This window comes from Xiphophorus maculatus, chromosome 2 (genome assembly GCF_002775205.1).
Source record: "Xiphophorus maculatus strain JP 163 A chromosome 2, X_maculatus-5.0-male, whole genome shotgun sequence".
Lineage (NCBI taxonomy): Eukaryota > Metazoa > Chordata > Actinopteri > Cyprinodontiformes > Poeciliidae > Xiphophorus > Xiphophorus maculatus.
Window position 1 is genome coordinate 4737736 of NC_036444.1, and position 14847 is coordinate 4752582.

Genomic DNA, 14847 nt, shown 5'->3' on the forward strand with positions numbered 1-14847 from the left:
CAGATTGTTTTTAAATAAGAGTCAATTTATTTGAGGTTCATATTAAGAAACTTCCTAACAAATTTAATTTGTAGTGAAAAACAGCTTCTCTTTTACAATTCTCTATTTTTCACCCAAGATGTTTCTTGATAAAAACACAAACACAGACGAACCGCTCACAACTTCATGCATCAACAGACAAAATATTAAATTACAACAACATAACACGTTGAGTCAAAATGCTTGTTTCTGTTGGTCATTTGCTGAATTTGATGCAGACAAACAGAACAACCAGTTTGGGATAAAGGCACTGCAGCCTGTCAGACGCGACTCGGGGCTAAAGACTCGATGGCAGCGGCTCAGTAGTTCGCTCTGAGCCGGCGGTTTTCCTCCCGCAGCTTCTCAATCTCCTCCACCAGAGACTCGTTGACAGAATATTTCTCGATCAGACTGTGGATCTCCGTCTGGAACACAACATGTCAAACAAACGTCACCGGTTTTAGCTAAATAAAAGGACCAAATTGTACATAAATCCTGAAGTCCTCAGAATGAAAAACAGAAGTTCTTACCAGCTGGATGTAAAACTGCCGGATCATTTCCACCTGCAGGTTGAGGATGTCCTTGTGACAGGCGGTCCTAATGACAGAGGGGAAAAAACAACCTTTAAATTCAGCATTTCCCAGTTTTCTGTTCAGGTGAGGAAGCTTTTCAACTAGTGTTGGTCAAAGTGAGGAGCGGGGGCCATTTACGGCCCCTGGACTGATTTATTTGCAGCCCTCTAACCACAATTCAAGAAAAAATTAGGACAAAACTACGACTTTTAAATGAAAATCTACTAACAAAAATGTTAGATGCAACACAAAGCAATAAACTTTTCCAAACTTTCTGGTTTCCTTCTGTTGTCATGGCGACTAGGACCATATCTACTCATTGACTCTAAAGTAAACCTTGGTGAACCACAGTCTGCTTTTAATTGCTGCGTTAAGACTTGGCTAAATACAGCAGGTGTTTTCAGATGGGGACTGAACTAGATTCTGCTTTTATTGCTGAGAACACAAAATATTTCTCAGGATTCTTCAAAAATAACTGGATGCCTTTCATTAAAGAAGGAAAACATGCAACAATTTTGTATCAACAACCCCATTCCTACAAAAAATGTGTTTAAGATAGTTAATTTATTTAAAATATGTTGGTTTTTTTTATTTTAGTTTTTAAAAATGATTTTATTTTTGGCCTGCTAATAGTTTCGAGTCCAAATGATAAAACGTTTGGACACCTGAACTCCTCCAGCGTTTCGTGGATCATGTTCTGGATGAAGTGGATCTGCAGGGACGTGAGCGGAGCGGCGCCGTCCTGTCCGACCACGTCTGCGATGTTCTGGGACAGAGACGAGCACGCCGCTGCCATCGCAGCTGAACCTGAAGCTTAACGCAGAAATCAGGGTATTAGAAACAGACCCAGACTGATGCTGTAACCATGGAAACCAAGCTGTACCTGCTGCGGCGGCAGGTGAGTTGTAACTGAGCTGAGTCTGAATGCCGTTGGTTCTACGAAGGTTCGGTTCTGGAGTGAAAATAGGCGGCGGCGCCTGACTCTGATTGGTCTGCTGGGTTGTGGTGGGTGGAGTCTGAGGCCCCTCTTCCTGGCTGGAGCCACTGCTCCGCTCAGGCTGAAACAAGAGGGGTCAGAGGTCAGACCTTTGCTTCAGACTAGAGTCTATCAAAGTGTGGGGCCACCAGGGGGCGTCTCAGAAAGTTGGAGAGAAAATGAGAATAAACATGCAAAAAACCCAACTTTTATTTTTAAATTTATCATAATTTTTGTTTTTCAATAACATTTTCAAAATAAAAGTTAAAATAATTATTTCTGATGCTCATTTTCTGATTGGCTGCCAGTAAAATTAATTGCTAGTTTTGCTCCTCAAACTAACGTAGCAATCAAAAAACGGAAAAGATTCAGACAAGAAAGAGACCAGAAGAATTGGAAGAATAAAATAAAATCTTATGTATTTAATGTGAAATATTACATGTTTTCTTTTAATCAAAAAACGGAATTGCATTGAAAAATTTTATTATTTGGTAATAAAGTCATAATATATTATCTCATGATCAAATTTTCCGTCACAGAACACATGACCATCTAAAAATCAGCATTTATGCTAAATTAATGTAATAATTATTGAATAATGAATAAAAACACTATAAAAGCTGATGTTTGTTTACATTTTGTAGCGTTTTTCCTTGTTGAGGAAAAAGTTTTGTAATCCTCCTGCTTCAGTCAGCAGCAGCGATACGAGCCCCTGACTAACTGACCTTCCTGTCAGACGGCTCAATGGCGGCGGCGGCGTTGGTCGGCTCCTCCTCTTTGATCATCTGCGGGGACTGGAAGACGGACAGCGGGCTGTAGGACCGGCCCCCGGCGGCACCCCGGTGGGTCCCCAGAGGCGTCCGGCGCTGTGAGCCGCCACCCGACTGAGAGTCTGACAGCAGCCAGAGAGGTCATCGCCATGGCAACAAACACAAAGTTAAAATGAGATCAATGATTTCCTTTCTGATTATTAATATTTATTATTAGAATAAGGGCAGCTTTGTTTACAAACACTTTATAATCAATTTAGTGGTTTTTATTTCTGTTCTGTGGAGAGTTTATTAAAAAAATGTAGTTTATTAGTGTTTTTGAGAGCAAAACTTACACTATTTGCCATTATCATTTAAAAATCATCACAATAATTACTGAGACAATTTATCGTCCAGTAAAATTTGTTTTCGTGACACAACAACGAACAGCGGTGTGAAAAACTTCCTGACTTCTTTTGTGCTTATTTTTCACATTTAAATGTTTAAAAACTTCAAACCAATTTAAATATTAGTTAAAAGAAACAAAAGTTTTTAAACAGAGGTGTTTATTGTATAACGTGCTGTCATTGGCTCGATGTTCTTAAACCCTTAAATGTGACAAATATGCAAAAAACAGGAAATCAAGACATTTTTCACATCACTGTAGATTTATCGCCATGGCAACAGGCAAACACATGTAGATTAATCTGCTAAACATCGCATCAGAACAGGATTTTCAGTAAAACTCTGACCTTCTCTGACCGGAGAGAAGATGTCCAGGCTGGCCCGTCCCACCAGCTCCTGACCTTCGCCCTCCAAACCGGTAACTATGGAAACACAGACAAGGCGTTAATCCAGAACCAGACGATTTATGAGGAGGTGGAAGGAAGTGACGTGTTCTGCGGTACCTTGTGATCTTCCAAAGGCAGCGTCTCCTCCAACCCCCTGAGTCCCCGGGTCTGGACCTGCAGCAGCAGCAGAGAAACCAAATTAAACACATCTGTCTGCAGCTGGGATGGAGCATAAAAATTTAGATTTAAAAGTTAAACAGAGAAAGAAAATGTGAAACAGCTTCATAACTATTAGCAGCAGAACAAACCACTATTGTGCTGTGATGACCCTTTAACATACTGATAATGAAAATTGTAAAATTTCCCCAAATTTACAAAACATAAGTTCAGTAAAGGTTTGAGTCGCCCTCTGCTGGCCGTTGCATAGAAGGCTATCTTAATAAAGTTCTGTGCTGATTTCATATTTTCTGTTTTATTAAAGTAAATATAAATTCAGAAAAAAAATTTAATTTATAAAACTTTAAAAGATTTTTATACCTTCACGAGTAGGAGAGAAGATGTCCAGACTGTTCCGTCCCACGATCCCGAACTTCTCCCCTTGAGGACGTTGCTCTGCCCCCTGCTGGCCTTCACCCTCACGACACATCACCTCCGCACTGGCGCCCCCTGCTGGACAGAACACTCCAATCACTGTCTGGATTTCCTTCACAGAACAGGGTGACACGTTTCAAAGAGGAAAAGCCTCACAGAACCAGAACTTTCCAAACAAGTGTTTTGAGAAGCGTTAAATTTCTCAAGACTGCCCTCTGTTGAGGTTGCATTAATAGTTTTTATTTTGTACCCTAATTGCCATTTTTTAAGCATTTTGCTCATTGTTATACTTTTTATTTCTTTGGTTTATTCTTCTGTTTGTTATGCTGAACAGGATTCAAGATAAATCCCATTCAAACAAACAGGAGCTTAAAATTTGAGAAAAGAAAATTCAAACACAAATCTGATGTTCAGGTTGGAAACATCATTTAAAGAGTTTTGAGCCTTAACATTTGTTTTTAAAAATGGCAGTAGATCAAATTCCTGTGAAAATTATTGGAGTAAAATTTCAAGTTTTTTATTCCTTCAGTTCAGAAATGATTGGACTTTATTCCAATAAGAGATGAAAAACAGGAAACCTTAACACACAGATTGTTTATTTTTCCACGTTGTCCAGATGCAGAAAATGGTCTCCAGTTAAAATTGGATTATTATTTTACGTATTGAATAGAGTTGCTTATATTTTTGTTATATTTTTCTAAAACAAATCTTTGCAGCAGAGTCTGCAGACACGCTAAAAAAAACCCCAATCATAATCAAACCTCATTGAATTTGCTTAACAAATTATTTATATACTTTTTTAAATTTAAAGAGGGAAAAACAGTTTTAACTTCTTACTCACATGAACCCCTCTAACTGAAGCGTTTAGGTCAGACAGCAGGGAAGCACCTAAACTGTGAAGGACAGTTGTGGGTTACCTGTGCAGGTGACCTGTCTCTGGGGGGCGGGGCCTGTGCTGGGGGCGGGGTCAGGCTGGCTGCCCAGTTTGGAACTGGATCTCTTTGAACTGGAAATCTTGGCAGACCCGAGTTTACTGGACTGAAGCAGGACAGAGAGAAAGAAAGAATGAGTGTAAATGTTTTCACGTTAAATAAATGTCATCTCAGATTCGTCAACTAGAGATGCAAGTTGGCGATTAATGAGTTAATTGACTAACTTGATCAGGAGCCATTTTCTTAAAAACTTGAGTTTTCTCTTACAACTGAATTTCCATAACATGAAGGGCAAAATTTTTGGTTACAGGATAAATTTAAAAAAGAGAAAACATCAATAAATTTAGAAGTTATTTTGAGTCAGTTGTAATAAATACTGACTGCATAAACAGAAGCATGTTTTTCCTCACATTATTAAAATTAGACAAATTTATAAAATATAACAAAACGGGAACCTTTTGGGTTGATGAATAGAAAAATAATATGTGAAACACTTGAAACGGAGATACGTTAATAAATAAATACCGTCTGCAGTTGCTTTTGAAAGAAAGTTAAAACTTCCCTCCATGAAGTAGATTAACTCAGGAAAGTCTTAAAAATCAATCTTGATTATTGGTATCATGTTTTTTTCAGTCATGTTATAATTTTCCTGTGTTTCTCTCATCACGGCCTCCCGGCCTCCGTAGCACATCAGTAAATTTTAGGATGCTATCGCTGCTCCGTTAAGTATCTCGGCCGAATGAGTGACATTAAAATTAAACTTAACTTATCGAGTGTTTATATTTAGAACTGAGCCTCATAAAGTGAATTTCTATCCCACACCGGACTCTATTTGGACCGTTTCTCTTTCCGGTTCTTGCTTGGCCGCCATCTTTTTTTCTGTATCAAAGGATCTGCTTATTACGTCTGAGCAGCGGCGCCCTCTGCTGGATGGCGGCCAAACAAATCAAATAAGGCCTAATCAGACATTTTCATTGGAACCAATTTTAAACTAATAAAACATTAACCGACAATTTATTGTAAGTTGATTAATTGTTTGCATCCCTACTCTGATAATCCAGGTTTTACTGCACCTTGTGTCTGCTGGCGTTACTCTGGAAGCGCAGGCAGGTGACGGAGGTTTTGTGGGCCACTGTGATTCTGGTGGGGCTGCTGGAGTTCCTCAGGTCGTACTGGTAGATTTTCCCCTGAGTGGACCCGACCACCAGGCCGGTGCCATCCAGCGCGAAGTCCACCGAGGTCAGAGGGCCGTCCACACGGATCGCCCGCAGGATTCTGCAGGGCGATCAATTCAACACAGACATGTTCCAGATCTTATTGCGTCAGCGTGAAATATTAGAACTGGACCGATGTCTCAAAGCGAGCAGAACTCACAGCTTGCTGGCCGTGTCGTAGCAGACGATCTTCTTATCGAGGCCGACGCTGACGACGAGCAGGTCGCTGGTCGGGGAGAAAGCCAAACCCGAGCCGGGCGCCTTGTGGGCGCCGTCGAACACCTGCAGCTCCCTCTGAGTGTTGGCGTCCCACAGCACCATGGTGCCGCTGTCAGACACGCTTCCCAGCAGCGAGCGCTTCACCGTGGACAGCCGCAGGTCGTGGATGGGCTGGAGAGGAAGAATAGGGAAGGGTGGGCATTTATTGTATCGTTTATTATTTATCGTTATAAATTATGTATCATGATAAGATTTTTTATTTATCGTTTTCACAATATATTCCAATTAATGACATTTAAAATCCACAAAACTGTCCGTATATTGTTGGAATTGCTATTTTCTCTGCCGATGGTTAAAGAGATCAATAAATTTAAAAATATGATTAAATGCTACGTGGAGTTTAGTGGCACAAATCACACTTCTTTATCTGACTGGTGTCCTAAAGAAGCCCATTATAAATGTGAATGTTTATCAAGAGCATTGTTCATGTTGGCTATGAATGGTGTGCAAATCTAATTTTACTTGTGATTAGGGCTGCAACTAGCAATTATTTTAGGAGGCGTCCAGGAGGCATCCTGACCAGATGCCCCTCAACTGGCTCCTCTCGATGTGAAGCAGCAGTGGCTCTACTCTGAGTCCCTCCCGGATGACTGAGCGACTCACCCTATCTCTAAGGGAGAGCCCAGACACCCTACGGAGAAAACCCATTTCGGCCGCTTGTATCCGCGATCTCGTTCTTTCGGTCATGACCCAAAGCTCATGACCATAGATGAGGGTGGGAACGTAGATCGACCGGTAAATCGAGAGGTTCGCTTTTTGGCTCAGCTCTCTCTTCACCACGACGGACCGGTACAGCGCCCGCTTGACAGCAGACGCTGCGCCAATCCGCCTGTCGATCTCCCGCTCCCTTCTTCCCCCATTCGTGAACAAGATCCCGAGATACTTGAACTCCTCCACCTGGGGCAGGACACCCCCCTGACCCGGGGAAGGCACTCTACCCTTTTCCGGCTCAAGACCATGGCCTCGGATTTGGAGGCACTGATCCTCATCCCGGCCGCTTCACACTCGGCTGCGAACCGCTCCAGCGAGAGCTGCAGATCATGACCTGATGAAGCCAAAAGAACCACATCGTCCGCAAAAAGCAGAGATGAGATCCTAAGGCCACCAAATCGGATCCCCTCAACACCTTGGCTGCGCCTAGAAATTCTGTCCATGAAAGTAATGAACAGAATCGGTGACAAAGGGCAGCCCTGGCGGAGTCCAACTCTCACCGGAAACGAGCCCGACTTACTGCCGGCAATGCGGACCAGACTCTGAAGAACCCTTTCTCCTGATATTTGAAAGTGAATATGACAGCTAGAGCATCCTTCAGGAAAATATTTTCCTGAACTTTAAATCAGGAAAATGTCAGTTATTGTTTTGTTTCTTATCTTAAATGCAAAATGTATACATTTTTGTACAGTTTTGGCTTAATTAATAGTTAGCTTAATAGTTGATGATTATTTGAATAATTGTTTAATCACAATTAATAATTACTTGTGATTGAATTCAAACTCCTAATATCTCTCTCACCTGGTTGCTGCCGTGGCCGAAGGCTCTGCTGGACAGGTTGGTGGTCAGGCTGTGCAGGACCAGGTCGCCGCTGGTGGAGCCAGAGACGATGCAGCTGTCGTTAGCGTTGAAGGACACGCAGGTGACCTCTTCTTTGTGGTCCTGAGAGACAGAAACAGGAAGCATCAGCAGCTCAGACTCCCAGCTGGTGGGTCGGGTGGGTTTCTGTGCGGTCAGGTCTTCTTACTTTGAGGGAGCGGTGCAGCCTCTTGCTCTTCAGGTCCCACATGTGGACGCAGTGGTCCAGACCGCCACTGATCAGAAACTGAGATGAGGAACTCAGACACACCCGGGTCTGTTTTTTCTGCATCAGACACAAGAATGTGGAAAAAATGTGAACAAAAAACTTATAATAATCACACTAAACATTTTAAACTGCTGACAGCGTTTCCCACAGTGTTTGATAAGCCTGGCGGGCCGCCAGGCTTGACTTGCGCCCCCACCAGGCTAGATAAAAAACACTTTAATTAGGATGAAACCACTGATATTTATGTTAATTGTGCTTTTATGTGTTTGCCTTTTTTAATGTTTTATTTTTTAGTTGGTGTTAGATGTTTTTTTTACCCAAAAACGCGTTGGGCTGCTGGCTGACAGCTCTGGCGCCCCCTACCGGCAGGCTCGGTGATTTTTCTTCTGGTTTTAAATTTAGCTCAAAGATGAAACAACCAGAGAGAGGACTCACCCCATCAGCCAGTTCAAACACTGGAACAGGAGCCGACTTGAGACTGGAAACCACCAGCTTGTCTCCGCTGCTGCTGGCGCTCACCAGGTACTGGTCTGAGGGAACTGGGTCAAGGATGGAGACGTTTATAACTTGGTCGGCTAAGAACTAAAATAAAACACTGAAGTAAAAAAAAAAACATTAATATGAGGAGCAACACTGGTTCTGGCTTTCTCCCACATTTCGAAAACACAACTGTTAGATTCTCTCATTTGTGACTGTGTGTGTGTGGTCGTTTGTCCTGTGATGGACTAGCAACCTGTCCAGAGTGTATAAGATTTATATGCTTTCCAGTCATATAATCCCATCTTACAGCACAATCAAGTAACTATGTTGTCTTCTGTTCTTAATAAAAATGCTGTATATCAAATCTGACTTAAATTAAATTTCACTTTGTCACTTAAAGCCTTAAAATTGGGCCTCTGTCTCTTTAAAGACTTCTGCTCTTTCTGAAACTCTGCCTTCAGGAAATAAGCACAACATCAGACCTCTACTGATCCTTCAGCATAATTTTTACCAGCATTTCACTGAGAAGAGGCTCATATAAAGAGCTCAGCAATGTGCAGTTCAACCAGGTGTTTGCTAATTGCTGCAGGCTAGTCTGAAGGAGCCGAGTTGCAGGGGAGGGTTGCTCTGTGAAGCTCTGAAGCTTTTAAAATGCAGCTTAGGGGAGGAGCTGCACCTGGAATGAGGAGCTAGATCCACCCAGACGTTTTGTACAGTTGCCATGGAAATTAAAGAACTTCCCAAACATTCACAGAAGACTTAAAGCAACACTCCAGATTTGTTTTGGATGAGGGAATAACATTACAACATGATGTAAAGCTAAAAAAAGTTGATTTTACATTAATAATGTCCCTTTAAAACAGGGGTGGGCAACTCCAGGCCTCGAGGGCCAGAGTCCCGCAACCTTTACATGTGTCTCTACTTCAACACACCTGAGTCAAACAATGAGGTCATTAGCAGGACTGTGGAGAACCTGACTGCACTTAGGAGGTGATTCAACAATTTGATTGAAGCGTGTTGAACCCGAAGACATCTAAGAGTTGCAGGACACCGGCCCTCGATTGCCCACCCCTGCTTTAAAGAGAAGTAGCAAAAGCAAATGAGCCGGATCAGCAATGTTTGTCAACAACTGATGGTATCAACCCGGACATGGTAGTGTGGAATATAATCTATGCTGGATGGATATTGAGCTGTCATACAGTCTTCAGTCAGAGGCCTCTTCAGGCTCGTTGAGAGACTGACTGCTACTGGAGCTCCTTCCTGCCCACAGCATCACCATCCACAATTCATCTTTGAGGAAACTTGGATGATATACGTTTCGACAATATTTAACTTCCCTTTGGGATAAACAAACTATTAATTCCAATGCTTTTGATGTTTTGCTGTAATTTTAATTTAAAAAATAAATGAATAAAATTTGAATAAATATATATGAGGAGATAGAAACACTTTTTTCCCCCATGAAGCGTTAGATTATCCATCCAGATCTCAGCTGCAACCATTCATCAGGATACTGTTGGAGCTCCAGCAGGCCTGAGCTACGGGATGGCTGCCGCTGTGGGGGTTAAACTGCTCCAGGGTCGCCATGGAAACCGCATCCCAGATCTTCACACAGTCTCCGGTTGACACCAGGCGCGTCACCTCCTCCATGGCAGCAGCTGGAGGTTAAAACAAACACACCTCAATGTGGTTACCAATCAAAAAACCCATGAACTTTCCACATTAAAAACTAATCCTGCATCTGAGGTGGTAACATATTACAGAAAGGTTTGGATGGGGTAATTTACAGCAAACATAGCGGCAACAATTTTAGAAATCATGACGTTCAGAAGTTGAACTATAATCCTCACTTTTACCTAAAGCAGCCGAGTCTCTGAAGAGCAAAGATGAACAGCGGATCTCTTTGACAACAGATGTGCACATTCATCACTGAATTCATTAAAAACAGTTTCTGGAGAACTTCTCAGTTTTTTCCTCTATCGAGCAGAATTTCATGTCTAAAACTCCCCAAAAACGTTGAAAAGCTGGAAAATAAATTCATTGAAAGTTTAAATTAAAACCACTCATAAGTCTTTTTATTTATTGTCTTTTATGTATGCTTTATTTAAAGTATGTTTATTTTGTAAAGCACTCTAAGTCACTCTGTGTATGAATGGTGTATTATAATCAGGTTTTATTGTAGTTTTCAGATTCTCTGTGAGGATATAAAAACTCTGGTGTTTTTTGTTGTTGTTTATACCACAATCAAACTAAATTTGCTGACAAAATCATTTAAATGCTAGCAAATATAACAAATCTCCCCGCAGCAAACATCAGTTTTTTTTAACCATTACACTAAAAGTTTGTTGGTTAACATTGACCAACCTGACCAACCCAGCTACAACTCGTCAACGTCAACTAGCTAACGTCTGTGAGCTACTGGAGGTTTAAAGTTCCCGAGAAGCCAGAAAAGTGCCGTGAACAACATGAAAGTTTTCCGGAATCGTAAAGGATTTTGGATAAGAAAGTTATACAAACCCTGTAAGTAAAGAGGATCAGCAAAAACTGATGAATATGTTTAGTTTTCGATCCTCCTGCAGCCGCTAACCGCCACTACGGAACACCAGGAGGTATAAAACACACAACAGGCGCCTGTCTCAGCTGCAGTAACACGTCAGCGAGGCCGCCATCTTGGAAGGGGAAACGACACCGAACGCGCAGACCCTCCAGTCCATCGGAAGATGACATTTTTTAAATTAAATATATGTCCTCCTCCCATTTCATCTTTCCGTAATCATTTACATGCTGTTAGGATGGTCTTTATTTCTAAACAGAACTTTTGGTCACGTAAGTTTTATATGGAATAAATGTTTGTCGTCGTGGTAGTTCACCTGTTTACCAAACTATTTGCATTTCTGTGTGCAAATAGTTTGCAAAAGAAAGCACCACAAAGATAGTGTATAGATACAGCGAAGGTTGACATAAGGATGTTTGGTGTGAGAGAAAAAAAAACGTTTAAAGAGCTATTTCTGCCGCTTAGACTCTAAGAGCTGCTGTAGCACATCTCCACCGCTAGGGCGCAGACTCGCGTCATGTTGAATCTTAATGTTCCATTAACGGAAGAGAAGAATGAATCTCCCGCCCCATCCGCAGATGGTTTTAAACGGAGGCGGGACGTTTTTCTTTACTTGCTGTAATTTCATCTGAATTATCGATTTACTGTACAGGGTCGCCGCCAACATGGTGAGGACTAAAGCCGACAGTGTTCCTGCATCATACAGAAAAGGTAAAAGTAACGACATTTATTTAAATTCTACCAAGGCATGTTTTTTATTTCGTATTGTTTAAAAATCTTGATTTTTGTATTGAATCTGGTGACCTGGAATCGGTCAGACACGCTTCATAAACCGACATAAAGAAGACGTCTTATATTTTTTAGATTAAGTTTGTACTAGATGTATTTTATTTCCTCCCACATGTGATTAGTGTAACTCTCAATGAGTTAAATCATCGGCTGGTGATGCATCTTTAAACAGCCTCCCGCCAACAGGACACTGGTTCCGCACTTTTCGACTCATACTGAATAAAACACATTAAAACACTTTAAAGGTCGTTGTAGTGGTAAAAGAATGTTTATTACAACAGATTCGGACTTATCTGACACCTTGTCAGCTGACAAAAATGTTTATCTTGTTTCGTTTTCAGCTTTGTGCCAAACTGGCGCCAGTTTTTAGCGCCTAAGAGCGTCTCTGTGTGAATGTTCCACCAAACTCCATTCAGAAGTTTCATAATTACATCTGTTCACGCTAATAACAAGAGATAGATTAATGATGAAATATGATAAACTCGACATTTCTATTTTAGTAAATGTTTTTGCAAATTCGGCGTAAAAGTAAATCACATTTTCACTTCTTTAGTATGTTTAAGCTGTATAATTTGATCAGTACCTTTTATAAATGCCGATATTTACAGAGCTGTTGCGCATAAATGCTCAGGCTTTAGTTATGGTTAAATTTTTCACAAAAGTATGAAATTGCTTTAAGGATTTTCCTGGTCTGAAACTATAGAAACAAGAAATTAAATGATGGAAAAGCAACTATGTTACCTTATATTTGAGTGAAACGTAACTCTTAGTTCTTCGGTTAATTGGTTAATAATCACCAGTTTTTGGATGCACTTCAGTAATGCAGATTCTGTACTAAGAATCTAGTAAATATTCTCGAAAGTTAGAAAATGCACAAACATGCTGATGAAATCCTAAAAATATCTAAATTGTTTAAAATATTTCAATTTTCTAGAATACAAACGTATTCGTTTGCACTTTTTGCATCATAATCAAGACAAATAAATGAGTCGGTTCTTCTAAGTGTGTGTCTCTCTCTCTCTCTCTCTCTCTCTCATCAGTCTGTTGCATCTTATTTTCCAGCTGTTGCGGCGTCTGCGCCTCGTAAGTCACTGGGGTCCAGTTTGGCCAACGCGTCGTCGTCGTCCAGCGGCCACTCGTCCACTCTGGGTGAGTCCAAGTTCACCCACAGTCACAGCTGAACGCCGACTGTACATGACACAACTGACACTGAAGTTTGTTCCACAGCAAAGAACAAATACGCCGGCGGCAACGCCGTGTGTCCCCGCCCGACCCCCACCTGGCAGAAAGGCATTGGGGATTTCTTCGGCGGGCCGCCCAGAAAGCCCGAGAAGGAGAACCAGAAACCCACAGAATCTGATGAAGAAGAGGCCGGCGGCAGCGGCATGTCAAAGGCCAGCAGGAAGTATGTTTGATGAAACCGCAGATTGTTATCTGGACAGATTTCTGAGAGTTGGCAGTTAAAGACGATGTTGAATTGACTCTGATTTTATCCTGATTGTTTAAAAACAGTAAGATGTGATATAAGTGCAGTTAGAGGCGTGTTTGATATCGACTACAGATTTTAACACTTTGACACTAAACTGCAGAGCTTTTTTGTAAAGTTTGAGCATTCATTTATTCATTTGAGATGTTTACTTCAGGTAAAATGGTTTGTGCGCTCCAGGGTTCATACAGGTGATTGAAATCCTTGAAATTGCTTGCATTTCAATTTGGTGTTTGGAAGGTGCTTTTTAAAAATCGTCCATAAAACTACAATCAGTGCAACCCTAAAACAAGACATCATCTACAGTTGAGTAGACATGTTTATGCATCTAATAAAAGAACAAACTTTTTCTGTTTCTGTCTGAAGTTAAATCGCAGTAAACTTATCCTGTTTTAGGCCAGGTAGAATTACCAAAACTATATGCGAGACATACAATTTTCTACTATTTTAGTTACTGCAGAAAGTCAGATGCCATCACAAGATGTTATTAATAACAGTAATAAATGATATAATAGTGAATTGAATCTTTTTTTTTTAGTTCAATTGTATTATTTTTTTTATCTCAAATATGTGGTGGGAAACTTAAACTGCTTAAATGTAATTTTAAGAAAAGTACAAACCCTGGTGTTAATCAGGTTTGATTTGATGAGGATTGTGTTTTTGTTTGGATTCCAACTGTTTTATTTATTTAAAAAAATTTGATTTAACCTCTGTTATGAGTTGGGATGCACAAGATGTTAGAGATTTTTTGACACATCTGTCATTCAGATAGGTAAAATTGGGCCGATATTTATTTATTTTGGGCCTGTGTTTATTTTGGTTTTTTCCCATTTTATATTGATGCAACCCAGGATTTTGGATCTTTAAAGCAGAAGCAATGTCGGTGATCTGGTCACTTTTTTCACTGAGAAATCTGTGAATTAGTCTGGAGAGCCTTAACTTCTGGATGTTTTTTAAATTATTTTTTTGCCCTAATTTCCTTTATGAGCAAAAGCGTAAATGAGCAAATGTTTTTTTTCCACACGTTTTTCTAACATGTGGGGGAAAAAGATTCTTTTTCTTTATTTGTAGCCTTGATCTCCATCTTTCCAGCACATTTGATTATTCTCTTTTCAGATGATTGTGGAATCTTTCTCACAGAGTGAAGCTCTCCAGCAGGTGGGTTTTGGTCTAGTTCTCAGTTTAATCTCATACGTCTTTGTTTTGTTCAGGTCCAGACCTCTGCCTGCCGAGGATGAGGAGGAAGATGACTGAGAACGCCTGACGTCTCTACCCAGGAGAGAATTTTAATGTACATCTGTATATAAATCCCACTGAATTTTGTTGTATAGCTCATCAAACATGTTTTTACTGTTTATTTTTACGTCCTGCAGTCAGGATTATGATTTGTGGCTTGACTTCTGCTCAGCTGTTTTCTATTAAAGATTAACTGAATGTCTGATCAGTAGTCTCAAATTTTTTACGAATGTGGGATTTTCTCAGACATGCCGGATAATCTGTGGACCTAATCCAGATTGACACATGTTTGTCTGTTCAGTTCTTGGGCTTCATTCCAGAAGAATAACCTGAAATCAAGTGAGATTTTAGGTTGCTTATGCTATTAAAGGTGCTTTAATTT

At 40.7% G+C, this 14847-nt stretch overlaps 2 protein-coding genes across 3 annotated transcripts; one reads left to right on the forward strand and one right to left on the reverse strand.

Annotated features, from left to right (window-relative positions):
- Positions 1-4: 4 nt before the first annotated feature.
- Positions 5-11008, reverse strand: nedd1 (neural precursor cell expressed, developmentally down-regulated 1). 2 transcript variants are annotated; one of them, XM_023349792.1, is made up of 16 exons: positions 10918-11008; positions 9915-10058; positions 8356-8450; positions 7861-7977; positions 7635-7775; positions 6004-6233; positions 5703-5904; positions 4615-4735; positions 3644-3772; positions 3224-3280; positions 3068-3142; positions 2292-2458; positions 1474-1648; positions 1256-1403; positions 549-615; positions 5-443 (listed from the first exon to the last, which is right to left on the reverse strand). In XM_023349792.1, exons 2-16 carry the CDS (start codon positions 10048-10050, stop codon positions 339-341), a joined length of 1965 nt encoding a protein of 654 aa, XP_023205560.1. In that variant the 5' UTR covers positions 10051-10058; positions 10918-11008; the 3' UTR covers positions 5-338. The 2 variants fall into 2 exon arrangements, with proteins under 2 accessions (XP_023205560.1, XP_014327527.1); XM_014472041.2 differs by having other exon boundaries at positions 3644-3775.
- A 528-nt stretch (positions 11009-11536) lies between these two features.
- pclaf (PCNA clamp associated factor) lies at positions 11537-14670 on the forward strand. Its single transcript, XM_005795811.2, has 4 exons — positions 11537-11665; positions 12806-12892; positions 12971-13148; positions 14441-14670. Exons 1-4 carry the CDS (start codon positions 11620-11622, stop codon positions 14481-14483), a joined length of 354 nt encoding a protein of 117 aa, XP_005795868.1. The 5' UTR covers positions 11537-11619; the 3' UTR covers positions 14484-14670.
- The last annotated feature ends 177 nt before the right edge of the window (positions 14671-14847 follow it).

Excerpts from the sequence above, each read along its gene's own strand:
- pclaf (XM_005795811.2), top strand. The coding sequence starts at position 11,620 with ATGGTGAGGACTAAAGCCGACAGTGTTCCTGCATCATACAGAAAAG. Across the intron at positions 11,666-12,805 it reads TCCTGCATCATACAGAAAAG|CTGTTGCGGCGTCTGCGCCT; the intron begins GTAAAAGTAACG and ends CTTATTTTCCAG. Across the intron at positions 12,893-12,970 it reads CGGCCACTCGTCCACTCTGG|CAAAGAACAAATACGCCGGC; the intron begins GTGAGTCCAAGT and ends TTTGTTCCACAG.
- nedd1 (XM_014472041.2), bottom strand. The coding sequence starts at position 10,050 with ATGGAGGAGGTGACGCGCCTGGTGTCAACCGGAGACTGTGTGAAGATC. Across the intron at positions 7,776-7,860 it reads GGCTGCACCGCTCCCTCAAA|GACCACAAAGAAGAGGTCAC; the intron begins GTAAGAAGACCT and ends TCTGTCTCTCAG. Across the intron at positions 5,905-6,003 it reads TACGACACGGCCAGCAAGCT|AATCCTGCGGGCGATCCGTG; the intron begins GTGAGTTCTGCT and ends ATCGCCCTGCAG.